Here is a 13730-nt window from a genome sequence, read left to right on the forward strand (position 1 = left end):
GAATTGAAATCAACGCAGAGTTGAGGCGTGCAACTCGACACACTTGGCGTCTGTTCTGGATGTTTTTTATGCTTCTGTGACAGCTGATAAAGATCTGAAAAGACTTTCTAAGAACAGAGATAAGATCGTACCCACATTGAAAATAACATGCTGAAAATAACTGCATTTTGTTTCTCATTTGAACGGATGATCTAAAGATAAATGTAAAAGACATACAGCAAAATAATGACAAATATTCATAATATCTTTATGTTATAAATCAATGTTTTCCCTTTTTTATATTAGGAGCCTATTTACAGACAGCAGGCAGACGGCTAAATTATTACCAAATTTCAGTTCCTTCTGCGAGTCATGCTAACAGAAAACAGAGTCAGCTAACTAAGAAACTTAGAATCCAGCCAATACCTTTATAGTGAAATGTGATACCTTGTGTACTTAGAATGACCAATGCAGTGCAACACATGGTATGATCAAAAAATTAATAAAAACCACATCGGTTAATATTTCATCTACTTCCCTATGTCCTGTTTGCAGTGTGAGAAACACCACAAGCCTCCACTGGGCTCAGGGTCAGCTCATTTGAACTGTTGTTTAAATGAGCTATCAGGGGACTGATAGATGTTACGAATGAGACCTGTTAAGTGCAGCCCTCATCCTTCTGATCTGTAGTAGACTACGTCCAGGAGATACAGAGATAAGTCAACCACATCCTCCCAATAAGGGAAAACATGGAGCAAGCCCAAGTGAAACAGCAGCGTGACCATGATCGAACAGCTCCGGAAGTTTAAACCTAGAGATTGCGTGCTGCTGTTGCTTACTAGAGTCAACTGCAAGGTCTTGGGCAGCTGAAAGGGACCCTAAACCATCAAAAAGTGATTGAGCCAGTGAACTGTAAGAACCCGAAATGCACAAAGCTATATCATAAAATTTCTTAGAAGATTTATTAAAACGTTGGCTGCTCTCTCAGCTCTCGCCGCTGTATCCAACGCACTGTGAGGTAGAGACCTAGTCCAACGTGAAGAGGAGCTCATTCCCGCACATCATCACAAGCTTAATGAGCTAAACAACAAATTCAGGGACGTGTTTTCCATCGAATCAGGGTTTACACAGCTCATCCATCATGAAATTACTCCCCTGTGTGTGATCGTGCGTCAGCGACTCTATTGAGCCCCGGAGGCCTGCTATATACCAGCTCCTGGTCAAGCCCCATCATGGTGGTCTCCAAGCCTGACAGGACAATCTGGTGCACACCGATGTGTCCGGAACAGGTCTGGGAACCGTGATGTCCCAAGATTTCAACAGTGAGGAACACCCTTACCCTCTCTAACATCAATCTGTGGCACAGTACAAAAAGGTTGATGCACTCTCCCCTTGGGGGGGATGATTAATATCACCAGAGAAAATGGAGAAAAAGTGAAACCAAGGAGTGCATTCAGCACCATGGCCAACGCTTCAACCAGAGCATGAAAGGCGGGGCCACAAATCCTGGCACATCTGGCAAATTCAGCTCAAAATCAACTATCCCACATCCGCTGCTTTACCTCATAGTGCGGCAAAACAAACAGTCTTGAGAGAAACAGCGTTCTTGTGATTTTAAGAACAGCAATGTTAAACACCAATAAGTTTGAAAATTTCTAACACTATGGAACATATACTAATCCAGAAAATTCATTCAAGAATGAAAATAGACCTTTTAGTGGTGATCGATGGATGGATCAATTTCGGCTCAAGCGACAGGTTAAAAATACTCCATATTTAATATTTTTCTGAGATTAAATGGCAAAATAAGATAAGATTTATATGATTCGATTCTCTGTCACATGTACATGACTCATTGGCTATACCACTTTATCATGTAAACTTAGGGCAGTTTTGCATTATCTGCTACTTGGTTTTATTTGTTTTCATACTGCAAATAATTAAACAGACCCTAGTCAATAATATTAATTCTTTCAAATCAATAATCATCATTTTTCTACAAAACTTCTACAATGTCAAGGTTCAGTCTTGTAAATCTAAACACCATGCTTTGTCTGCTTCCTGACAATTTCCAAATAAAAAGTATCTCAGAGATCACTTGTAACCAGATTTGCAACCTGGCTTAGATGCTTTCTGATCCCTTGTTTTATCCACAAGTGAGTGTCATTGCACCAAGAGAGAAAAATGCACTGGTTCGATCACAGTTAACTAACCACATGCATGACCTAGAGCTGATACTTACCATTAACTACAGACAGGTAAGACTTGTTGTTGCCTCTGGCTTTGTTAGTGAGCTCCTCTGTTGTGTCCATGTGTGAGTGGATCTCGTCTCGTAGCTCCTCCAGTGTGGCACACAGCTGTTTCTCCCAGTGCGACTTATCCAGCACTTCTAACAGCCCTGCCAGCTGCACCTTGGTACTGTAATACCAGATGGTCTTGTTCTCATGCTCGCCGTCCTCCTCGCTGAATAAGGGCACCAAACGAACAATTTTACAATAATTTCTTTACTATGAATAAGTCTGTAAATAGCAGTGTAGTATTTTAAATAATCAACAGATTCATTACCAATATTCTAACCCATGCAATTTATTACTTATTACATTGTGAGAGATGATCCCAGTGAAATCTTCCCCGAATTCTAGAAAGACTTGTGTCCCTGTCACATTATAGAATAAAAGTTCTTCACGTGTCTTTCTACACCGTAAAACAACACCGAAGGCATTCAAAATATGCAACAATCTCATTTGAACAGTTGATATTGAGATGTTGCTGCTCTATAAAGCCTTCATAACGACACTAATCTAGGGTGCAGTTTGTTAGTTGGTGATTTTTGAGGCTGGGATGTCCTTTATGAGAGCCAGTTTCAACCTGGTGCTTGATGAGTTTTGCAAATGCACTTGACAATACTGTTGTTGCAAGAAATATTCCAGAACAGCTGACCCTCATGGTTTAAAATAACTTATTGTTGTTGTTGTACCTAATGCCATATGTGATATTTCATAGTTAAAAAAAAAAAACTAACTAATATAATAATTACAACCAGTATTATTCTAGAATGTATAAAATAAATCCAAAATTTTGTACAAAATTTTGACTGGTGTGTCCAAACTTTTTATAGACCAATTACAAATTTGAATTGATTGCTGCAAGTACACTTCACTTATAAATAATCCTGCTGTGAGCTTCACTACACAAACTGCAATACGCATAAAGAATAAATTTCTAGATGTTCTATTTCCAAGCTTCACACTCACACTATGATTCTTCGGTTCAAGAACCAGTATTTCCTCCTGTGACGGTCAAATCCGATTGGCTCGTGTCTGATATAGGGACGGGTCTTCTGGCTGACTGGGATGCTGTCACCCACACCCGGCACCTGGTGAGCAACACACACCTCACACTGCCACTCTTCCTCAGGTACCTGGAGCAACGGCGGTTTCACGCACTCCAGGTGATAGACAGCCGAGCAGGTCTCGCAGCATAGCAGGTCGCCAAGGTGATGACACATGCGGCAGTGATCATCGTATGTGACCACGCCCTCTGACATCAGCTCCTCCCGCGCCACATTTGTCGCCAAGAACTGATCCACCAGGAACTGCAAGACTGCACGGAGGAGATATGAAAAAAACCCCATTTGTAAACAGACATATGTTTCTTAAGACATAACAGCAGCTTTAAGAATACATACTGATGTAAAAGGTGGAAAGGGTAAGCATGTGATGCAGTTGTTACTAAACAAATGCATAACATAATTACAGTGACCGAGAAGTGCAAAAAAAATAATTTATTACCGCTGATTAGATGAGACATCTGCCACTCAAAATACACAGGAAGTGCTGCAGCCTCACAGACATTCAAATATTTCTTGTATGTCTTGAGTGACTGATGTCTCTTCCAATCAGCAATAAGAAAACATGCCATACTATCGATGCAAAATATACATCATCTCTTGATTAAATCCATCTCCGGTGATCCAAACCAACCTTTCAGCTTGCTCTCAAGAGGCTCGTACGGGAAGTCGTCTTGGTAAAGGACGCTCAGAGTGTGCTGGTACTCGGGGTCACTCTCGCAGTACGCCCGCACCACCTCGGGCCACGTCATCCCATCCATGAAGTAGAGTGTTGAATTTACGCTGTCCTTTAGATCTGCGGGGCCGAAACTCGTGTTAGAAGTGTCCTCCTCGCGCAGGATGGCCTTCATCAGCGCTATGTGCGTCTCAGCTAGCAGCGTGCACTGTTCCTGTCCTGACAATGCCGCACAGAAGTCCTCGAAGCGGAACGGAGAGAGACGCAGCACCGTGCTGAAGTTACGCAGTACCTCATAGATGGAGGATGCAGTAAGGAGGTGCGTCGCTGTGACCAGGACATCGTCAGATGACTTGGGGAGCTCCAGAGGTGGGACATTCTCCTCCACGAAGACAGGGGGACGTGGACGATGCACGCGAGTTCTCTTGCGGCCTAAAGGAACGGAATAGGAACAGAAATTATCTTATGTATAATTTGTATATATAATATGTATAAAATTGCGAAATAAAAGAAAAAAAATACTTGATGAGGAATTGTGTAAATACAAAGACCAAGTGTTAGAAATAGATAGACAACAGAAAATTAACAATATCTACAATCTACATAAATCAACAATATAAAAACAGCCAGTCAATCTATAATCACATTTATAACATCAATAGCCAATTATCCAAAATGATTACATTCATGCTGACTGCTAACCTCACACTATTTCACAAAGACCAACCTTTTCCTCACTTCCTCTCCACAGCTTTAATTAGTCTCGCACGAGGCACGGCTGCAGTCCTGCCACTCACAAGTTAACACTTGGCTCAGTAACACGATACAGAAGCAGTCCGATACTTCGGTCCACTTCCTTTTCAAATGAGGACTCGCATCATTAGTCAGCGCCATCAAAACAGTTCCTCAGCATTATTAAATGCAAGCAAGAAGACGCCAAATTATTCAACATGAAAGGGTAAGCTTAGACAGCTCAAGAGCTGAGTTTGTTCATTTGGTCATTACCTTCATCAACATTTAATACAAGTTTTTTTTTTTTTGGCTGCCAAATGCTGCCAAACAGGTAAAGAGGCGATAAAAACGCACTATAAATGCACTTAAAATTGATAATGAGTCGATAACGGCGCTTAAGAGTCATTACCAAGGTGTTACCGAGGCATTAATGTCGAGAGGTGCTAGTCGAAATGACCATGCTCCAAATTTCCTCCCGACATTAACGACGCTGCCGTTACCATCCTGTACCGAGCTCTCTTGAGGTGGTAACAAATTTGCATCGGTGTAGATTCGGAAGCAAATCCGGCTCAGTGGAAGCGAAGGGGGCCTTAGAGCTGAAGTTAACAACAGAGTCGTGTGGGAAATGAAGTCACCAACTTACCTCCTCTAGGGAACTTTCACAGATCTGTATCAAAACCTACTGGCTGGCACATTCTCTTCATGCTGCTGTAGCAACTACAAGCAGCTCTGTGCAAAGAAAAAGTCAGACCGAGTGCAGCACTCGATTAGGAATAACCTGATCCCATTTTAAGTGTGTGTAACAACATGGCTGCAGGTTCCCACAACACACAATCCCTCGAGTGCATTGTCCAAATAAGTGAGAGGTGTAAAGGGGAAAAACCTTCAATTGTATATGGACTATCGCTTTAAGAAACAAGACCAATGCATATTACTGGGCTCGGTCAGGGGTTCATACCAGTGTAAACACTTTTAAGAGGTGTAGCTCAGAAAGTCTTTGTTCAGAAGTGATGTATGGAGCGATGCAGGAAACCTGGAATCAGGTTTTGTCCAGAAAAGTAATAAATACAGTATGGAGTTGGGAGCTATGCCAATCTGTCCTGGTCTTAACTACCCATGTTTTTTGGAATTGTCTGACTCTGGGATTATGGCATATTTTTACTTATACTTTTAATAGAAGTTTTATTAAATACGTTAACTATTCAACACTATCCACCTTTTAATTACTTGATATGGACATTTAACCAGAGATTTTTTTTTTCTGACAAATTTACTGTCAGTAGTCATTGATTAAAAGACAGTGATGGACTTTTTTAAAGACCAAGTTAGCTAACTGCCTCACATTCACAGTACTGCTAATTGAGAACACACATCTCTGCAACTGCTCTTAGGTTTGACACTGACCCAAATAACCATTCCTGGCGCACCACTATTTTCAACTACCAGTCCCTGCTCAGTACTGATTTTAACAACCAATCACCGCTTAGCAATGTTCCCAACAATAACTGATCGTCACTCTCCTCACCACTTTTCGCAATAACCAATCACCACTGTTCCCAACAACCAAGTACTGTTCACCACTGTTTCCCAACAACCAATCACCACTCAATACTCTTCTCAATAACCAATCACTACTTATCCCAACCAATCAATGCTCATGACTGAGCTCAACAATCAATCACTGACCACCACGCTTTTCTACCAACCAATCATTAAGCAGAATGAATCCCAACGATCCCTGCTCACCACTGATCCCAACAACCAATCAGTGCTAAGCACTGTCCTTAACAATCATTCCTCCATTTTAAACGTTCTTCTAGCCTAAATGTAAAAGTAATATAAGAGAAGTATCATGAGTTAGTCCCACTAGTGCAGTGCAGTTCTTTGCTCATAATCATGTTTGCTACAGTCTCAATATCCAAGATTCACCGTCCATTTCGCACTATACAACTTAAACTGCTTCTTTGCCATAATAGGGGTGTATTTAAATGCAGACAACGCACAATGCAATCTTTCACCTGGCGAGTTTCTTGCCTAAGCACAGCTGATCCCCAAATCTATCTATCTATCTTTCTCATGCAAATAACTACATTTTATGTCCTAGTTATTGTTGAACTGTTCATCAACAGGAATCATGTTTGTGTTTATTTTGGCTGTTTCTAACACCCATTAAGGCATGGCATGGCAATTAACTTCTTATAAAAGCAATATTACACAGATTATATTGTGTCTTCACCCTCCCACACAGATAGATAATAAACCTGTGGCGAAGATGAATAGGATTTCCTCTTGAGCTCCTGCTGGATGTTTTTCAGCGATATACTCACAGCTAGTCACAGAGGGACAATCAGATAAGCTTAAAAATAGATAAACTGAGATCGTTAGCGGATTGAGAAAATAAGGATGCTGGACTGTGAACTAGGCTTTAGCTACACTTACATTTTATTTAGGTATTTAGCAGGTGTTAGAGATTTTTTTCTCTCAAAATGCTGGGATCACCCAATACAATAACCAGGGTGCATCTGATACAATATTATCACAATACCTGATACGATTTGTATTGCAATTTTTTAAGTATCACGATTTCAGATTCTGTTATAATTCTAAACAAACTTGCTCTAACACCGGATACTATGAATCGTTTTAGATTGCATCACCTGCAGGATTACAGAGGCACTGAAACATTTTATCACCTCAAATGAAAACGTATACAAAAATATTTGTATGATACACAAATTGCCAGACAAAATAATCGTGATATGTAACCAAACCTCACCCCCACACACATCTCTGCCTTTTTTGTAATTATGTAAATAGATCCTCGCTGTGACCAAAGAGCTCTTTCTATTAGAACCAATCAAGAAACTATTTTACAATGCTTTTACATATGCAATGATCAATTGACATGAACCGAATCGCTTTGCAGTTTACTCTTCAGTGCCGTTTATTTTTGCAAATGACAACACACCGATCACACTCGGATTAAGACCAAATCTGTGGTCCAGGACAACCTCCTTAAGATAGCTCTTGCTACTGTTCCAATTAAAAAATGCGGTGTGTTGTGGAGTAGTTTAGAGTTTAGGATTATGGAGGAAATGAAATGTTACCTCATCAAATGCAAAAATATATAAATCAATTTGAAAAATTGAAAAATTGAAAAATTGATTTAGTAGTCAGTGTGGTGATTCATGAATTGCCACATGGAAGAAGTGCAATATGTGACTATATTTTTTCCCCATCATCTCAAATAAGTGTTTCTCAAAATACTGGCCAAAAGTGTTTGTTTTCCTTTTTTACATCATCACATATCTGACCGATGGGGCAGTGGTGGCTCAGTGGTAGGTTACTCGCCAACCATGCAGAAAAACTGGGTTCAATTCCCAGCCAATAGATATGGTGCCAGGCTCAAGACCAGATCAAATGAAGGGTTGTATCAGGAAGGACATCTGGTTTAAAACCTGTCATTTCGTGCAGATCCTTCACACTTCTCAGCATATATATGTATTTAATTATGTGCAGCAAGATAAACCTAGCTAAAGCGCAAACAAAAAGGATTCATTTCACTTGGATTTGCCTTCAGGAAGCGGTCTAACAGATACCTGAACATGTCAAAAAGTTTTGATATGCAAATGATCATGACGAAACAGTAACGATACGAAATAACACGTGACGTCATCTGTCGACTTCTGAGACATGTATGAAAACCGTTAAATAATTTCAGGGCAGACAATCACGTAAAGAATACGCTATTGTAAGAGGCAGACGACACTGATGCTCCACATCTTGGCCTCCATTTTGAACAAAGCTTTAAACTTTATGTCCAAACCGAAAATTAGGGAAAAAAAAAAAAAAAAACAATAACAACAGCACTGATGGGCCTTTTAATTGGTATTGAGGAGCCACCTGAATCGGCGCATGCGCACTAAGCCGTTGAACAACGTGCTGAGCCAAAACATTAGCTTATAAGCTAACGTTAAGAAGAAATACTTAGTGTAGTGAGGGCTCGCGCGGTTACCCGGTGTGTCCCCGCAGGTGCTGCTCCGGCTCCGCAGGCTGCCGTAACTCGCGTCGTCCTCGTCCGGAAGTTCCTCCACATAATCGGAGCCATCATCATCATCACCTAAAGGCTCTTCCTCACTTTCATCTTCTTCATAATCCGCATCATCCTCCAAGCGGCGCAGGCTCTTCTCGTGCTCCTCGGACTGTAAACTCACCGAGTCCTCTTCCTCCTCGATGCTGCTCTCGCGGTCGCCGTAGATTAGTTTGTTCAGTGTTCTTCGCCTTCCTCCTCTGCCACCACCACCACCACCTCCTCCTCCTCTCTTACCCCTGCTGCCTCTGCCTCCTCTGCCCCTCGGTAACGAGCTTCCTCTCCGTCGCCCCCTTTTCGCTGGTGTGTAGTTTTCATCCACATCACAGTTCAGCGTCCACAATCCCCTACCTCTGCCCCTGCCTCTGCCCCGGCCGCCTCGCACCGCCACTGGAGATGGAGCTGCCTCCTCCGGCACTACCCCCCGGCCAGCCGGCCTGCCTCTTCTTACCCTCATTTATTATTATTTTTTTGCACTAGGATATTTTACACTATTTTATTATTGTTTTTCTCTTTATTTACAACCTTCTTTCGCGCCACGAGTCATCCAGAAAACAAAGCTCACAAAAGCACGCAGTTTTCAATAAACTCCGAGTCCACTGTCCCATAAACTTGTTTCATAAAGTCCGACAAAAGCAGCGGACTCGATTAACAGGAGAAAGCTCGAGCGGAATGGCCGGTGTCCCGCTCCGGGTCGCACACAGCCGCCATTTTTCTTCGCCTCTTTCCCTACTGAAAACAGCAGCAGGCCTTCTCCAGCTCGGGCGGTATTTCGTTCTGCACCCGTGTTCGTACGATTCCCGCCTCCTACACTCTGATTGGTTAGAACCATCCTGGCTCCCGCGCAGTCGATTGGTTTGTAGGTAACCCTGTCCAGTCAGCGAAGGGGTTGGGAATATAAACCAATCATAATATACGAGGCGGGATTTGTCTTAATGCAGGTGGAAAGATAACATTAGACGTAGTTATGCCAGGTCACGTGTCTCCGTCCACAATGAACTTTCTGCGGCGTCACGTGACATCACAAAATTATTGACCCCATAGTAGTAGTCGCAGGTTTGGTTTATTGACATGCCGCACATGGACAGTGCTGAAGTAGAAATGTGACTTATCTACGGTTTTAACAATTATATAACTACAAACACTATGTGTGAACTATGTGGATTAGGTAACATTTAAATAAATAAATAATTAACACAGCAATGTTGTATCTTACTGAGAATATCCCAAACTAGCTATGAGGTCCACCATGTCTTCATGAAACTCACTTTGTGACTCAACTCAACTCACCTCTTTATACCAGGGGAGAGAAGTGTTAAAACTACATTCGTCATACACAGTCTTTCTAAGACATTCATGTGCTTCAAGCTTTTTGATAAACGTGACGGGTCAACATACAATACTTTTGGCCATATAGTTTACGTTGTATGAAATTCCTTTTTCATAACAATCAATGATCAGATGACTGTTTAAAGCATTCTGCCATTTTGGGCAATAAAATCTTATAGCAACCTGAAAGAATAGAGTTTCATAAAAAATATATTCTGTTACCCTATGTGGTACAAAAAAGAAAGCCTAATTTTTATTTTCTTCAGTCTTTTAATATAACTTCAGGACTAATTACTTAGGAAATCTTAAGTTCAAAAGACTTTCTACAGACATCATAAGGGCTAGTTTGTGTGCCCACTCAAACAGAAATTCTGTTCAGACGGTGGCTGGCGTTTGTGTCTTTGCGCAAGTAGATCAATCACAGGGGTCAATGTAGATGCGTGTCACAGGGGTCCCCACTGAATGTAACAGTGGGAAGCATCATCATCATGTCATACTGTGGCATGTCACAGGGGTTCCTCGGCAAATGTAATGGTAGTCAGTGTCATCTACGTGACTAAAAGTTAAAAATAAACAGTATAACAGCTACTTGGCTTCTGAATGCTAGCTGTGGTATTAGAGGAATACAACACTTCTTGTTATAGGAAAACAATTAAATTTAGCTTGTAAGGGTAACTCTTTTCACTTTGGGCAGGATCATGCCACCCTATTGGCAGGAATGCCATGAGGGAGGACCATTCCAATGAAACCTGAGTTATAGCGGGCCAAAATTGTCTGGTATTTAGTAATTCAGGCATCTTACCTTTATGTTTTCAAGGGGCCCAGATTCTCCAGCGGGGCCTTTGCATGTCATTTATTATTGTCTCATAACAGCACAATTTGTCGAGATCAAGCCCTGGACTGGACATCTTGATTCCTGGGTGGTGGCAAATTGGTAAGCATTGTGGCCTCTTACCTCCAGGGTCAAGGCTTTAATTCCTGCTTTGAGTGTTTCTAAGAATAGACTCGAATTGGACTGTTTATATATTAGCTATGTGGCATTGCCCCTCCAGGGCTAAGGGCTGGAGTCCCCTCTTCAGTAATGTGTTTGGGGAGTTTCCACGTTCTCCCTGTGCTTGATGGGTTTACTCCCACAGTTAAAAAACATACAGGGTAGGCTAACTGGCATTTCCAAGTGCAAAACAGACTGCTATTTTTTGGAGAAATTATTTTGGTTCGGGCTACCTGCTAAAAACATCAAATTGCTAAAAAATTCAGACAATTCATAATGAACACTGGAATCAAAGAGAGTAAACGAAAGCAGGTAAAACATGATTAATAAAGTCAATGAATGAAAAATATTGATAGTAAAATAGCAGGTATTCAATTACGGTTAATCATTTAAAATTAGTTTTAAAGCAGATCAATTTAAGTCAGATGTCTGTTTGCTAATCTCTCTTCAGATGCTATGCACTAAACTATCTGATCATTTCTAATGACTTAAGTGGAAGGATTAAAAGAATAAGAGCTGTGTCCAACTGACACTATACATCATTGCTATTATACTCCACAGGAGTTGTGTGTGTGTGTGTGTGTGTGTGTGATTTTATTTTTTTAAAGGTAAGATCAGAAACACCCCAAATAGGAGGGGGGTTATATATAACAATTTTTTTACACAGTTGTTACACTTTTTAAAAACTCGAATCGAGTTATAGGAGCAGTGTGTATGTAGTATTATGTTTCCTTTAAAGATGTCAGTAGTCGCACCATCGTTGATGCTGTGATGTGACCGTCAGAACACAGCAGAACAGAATCTTTTTCATGTTAAAGTGTGTATAGATTTTTGGGCCCCCTCTGTAGTGTGCGGTAATTGAGAACAGGTGTGTTCAATCAGCCCTCAGGTGAACGTGACGGTTTGTAAGCATGCTGGGAGTTGTAGTTCTTATGGTCATGTTTGTAGACCGCAGTGCTTACGGAGAAACATTTCTGAAACTGTTCCACTGCTTAGAAATTAATTAATAAATCAATTGCTCAGTAATAAGTTATCAATTGTTTTATTAATTTTTATTTACTTTAAATTTTATTTTCTTTTTCCTTAAATATAAAACTCATTTTACTGTAGTACAAAGATAACTGAATTAAAGAAAACCCCTTACGAGGTTCCCCCTGTTAGGAACTCGTCCGGATGTTTTTAGTGGGCCAAGCCCCCCAAACCGAACGACAAAATCGTATGTTGATTTATTGATTTTGTTTTAAAATATTACACGTTACATTGAAGATGGATAAGCGTGGCCCTATGTACTCGTGTTGTCGTGGCCGAGTGGTTAAGGCGATGGACTAGAAATCCATTGGGGTCTCCCCGCGCAGGTTCGAATCCTGCCGACAACGGGTGAATTTTTTTTTTTTAGCTTCCTCTATTAAAATCACTGATTAATAAACATAAATAGGCCACATTCATTGACACTTTCTAGAGAATATTTAAAATTCGCAAAATAATTTCAGACACTACAAAACAAATCGCAAATATAAATAGACTAGCGTCACAAGCATTGCATGGCATTGCATGTACAACAAGCGTATACACTGATCAGTTCGACTTAAGTGAAAAAAAATCCTACATTATTTATTGTGAAAAAAATAAATAAAAAAACTATTAAATTATTTTAAACATTTTGTTTAGTGTTCTGTTTCTTCTCAGTCAAGAAATTATTCAAACAATAATACTATTAGTTTAGAAGTATGTGTTTAGTTTTTCTTATGATGAACACTCAACAACTCTTATGTTTTATCAATGTGGCTAAGATATTTAATTACAGTATTTATAACATGAATTGCCTTAACTTTTAAATGGTAATTGTTATGAGTTAAAATGTGCACCAGGAGGCGGTAATGCGCAAGTCGTTCCTCTTTTTCACGCACGCGCCCCGAGAATCCCCTGCCAGCAGCGCCACCGTAGCTTGCTGCCACCGTGTGGTATAATTGAGTAATTACTCTTAAACGATGCAAGTTTTCGTTGAAAGTAAATGTAAAGCTTATTTTGGATTGTAACAATAATAAATTATTTTTCAGAATATTAAATCATTTATAACACACAAGATTTATCCAAAATATATACCGTAAAAATTTAATTAAAAAAATTTATTTGATTATTTCTGCATTTACTTACCTACAGTATTACAGAATCATATTAAAAAATTTTAAATCTCTTTTTTTCAGTATGCACTGTCATAAGTGACTTTTCAGAGGTACTGCACATCAGTAAATGGTGTTTCTTAAAAAAAATGTTGTCCTTGTAAATCTCACACTATTTTTCTGCTCAGATGGTCATGGAGGTCATGAGGAGATGGTGCAGGCATCTCATTGAAAACTACACAGCACCATATGTATGATATTTCAATTTTACTTTTTGTAATTCACCTCAGTTGTATAACCATTTCCTTGGGTTCTGGATTTCTGTCACATAGGACATGTGCTTCTTAGATTCTATTTTATTTATTATTATCATAATCATCATCCTAGGAGAGGATCAAGCAAGTTGACCGCACACAGGCATCAGAATCTGCACACGGACAAAGCGGCAGGTAAACATCTACAGC

The 13730-nt window shown here is 40.2% G+C and overlaps 1 protein-coding gene and 1 non-coding gene across 9 annotated transcripts in view; one reads left to right on the forward strand and one right to left on the reverse strand.

Moving 5' to 3' along the window:
* LOC128526506 (nucleosome-remodeling factor subunit BPTF-like) overlaps positions 1 to 9550 on the reverse strand; it is a 42072-nt gene extending 32522 nt beyond the window's left edge. For all 8 annotated transcript variants that reach the window (XR_008360811.1, XR_008360809.1, XR_008360810.1 and 5 more), the window contains exons 1-4: positions 8752 to 9550; positions 3963 to 4436; positions 3234 to 3582; positions 2222 to 2442 (exon numbers count right to left, since the gene is read on the reverse strand). Coding sequence is in view for 5 of the 8 variants with exons in the window: in XM_053498418.1 (XP_053354393.1) it covers positions 2222 to 2442; positions 3234 to 3582; positions 3963 to 4436; positions 8752 to 9283 (1576 nt within the window). In the remaining 3 variants the exon portion in view is untranslated. The remainder of the gene's footprint in view (positions 1 to 2221; positions 2443 to 3233; positions 3583 to 3962; positions 4437 to 8751) is intronic.
* A 2890-nt stretch (positions 9551 to 12440) lies between these two features.
* On the forward strand, positions 12441 to 12522 carry trnas-aga (transfer RNA serine (anticodon AGA)). The gene has a single exon. It is a non-coding gene; the product is annotated as a tRNA-Ser (tRNA).
* The last annotated feature ends 1208 nt before the right edge of the window (positions 12523 to 13730 follow it).

Source organism: Clarias gariepinus, chromosome 6, assembly GCF_024256425.1.
Source record: "Clarias gariepinus isolate MV-2021 ecotype Netherlands chromosome 6, CGAR_prim_01v2, whole genome shotgun sequence".
Lineage (NCBI taxonomy): Eukaryota > Metazoa > Chordata > Actinopteri > Siluriformes > Clariidae > Clarias > Clarias gariepinus.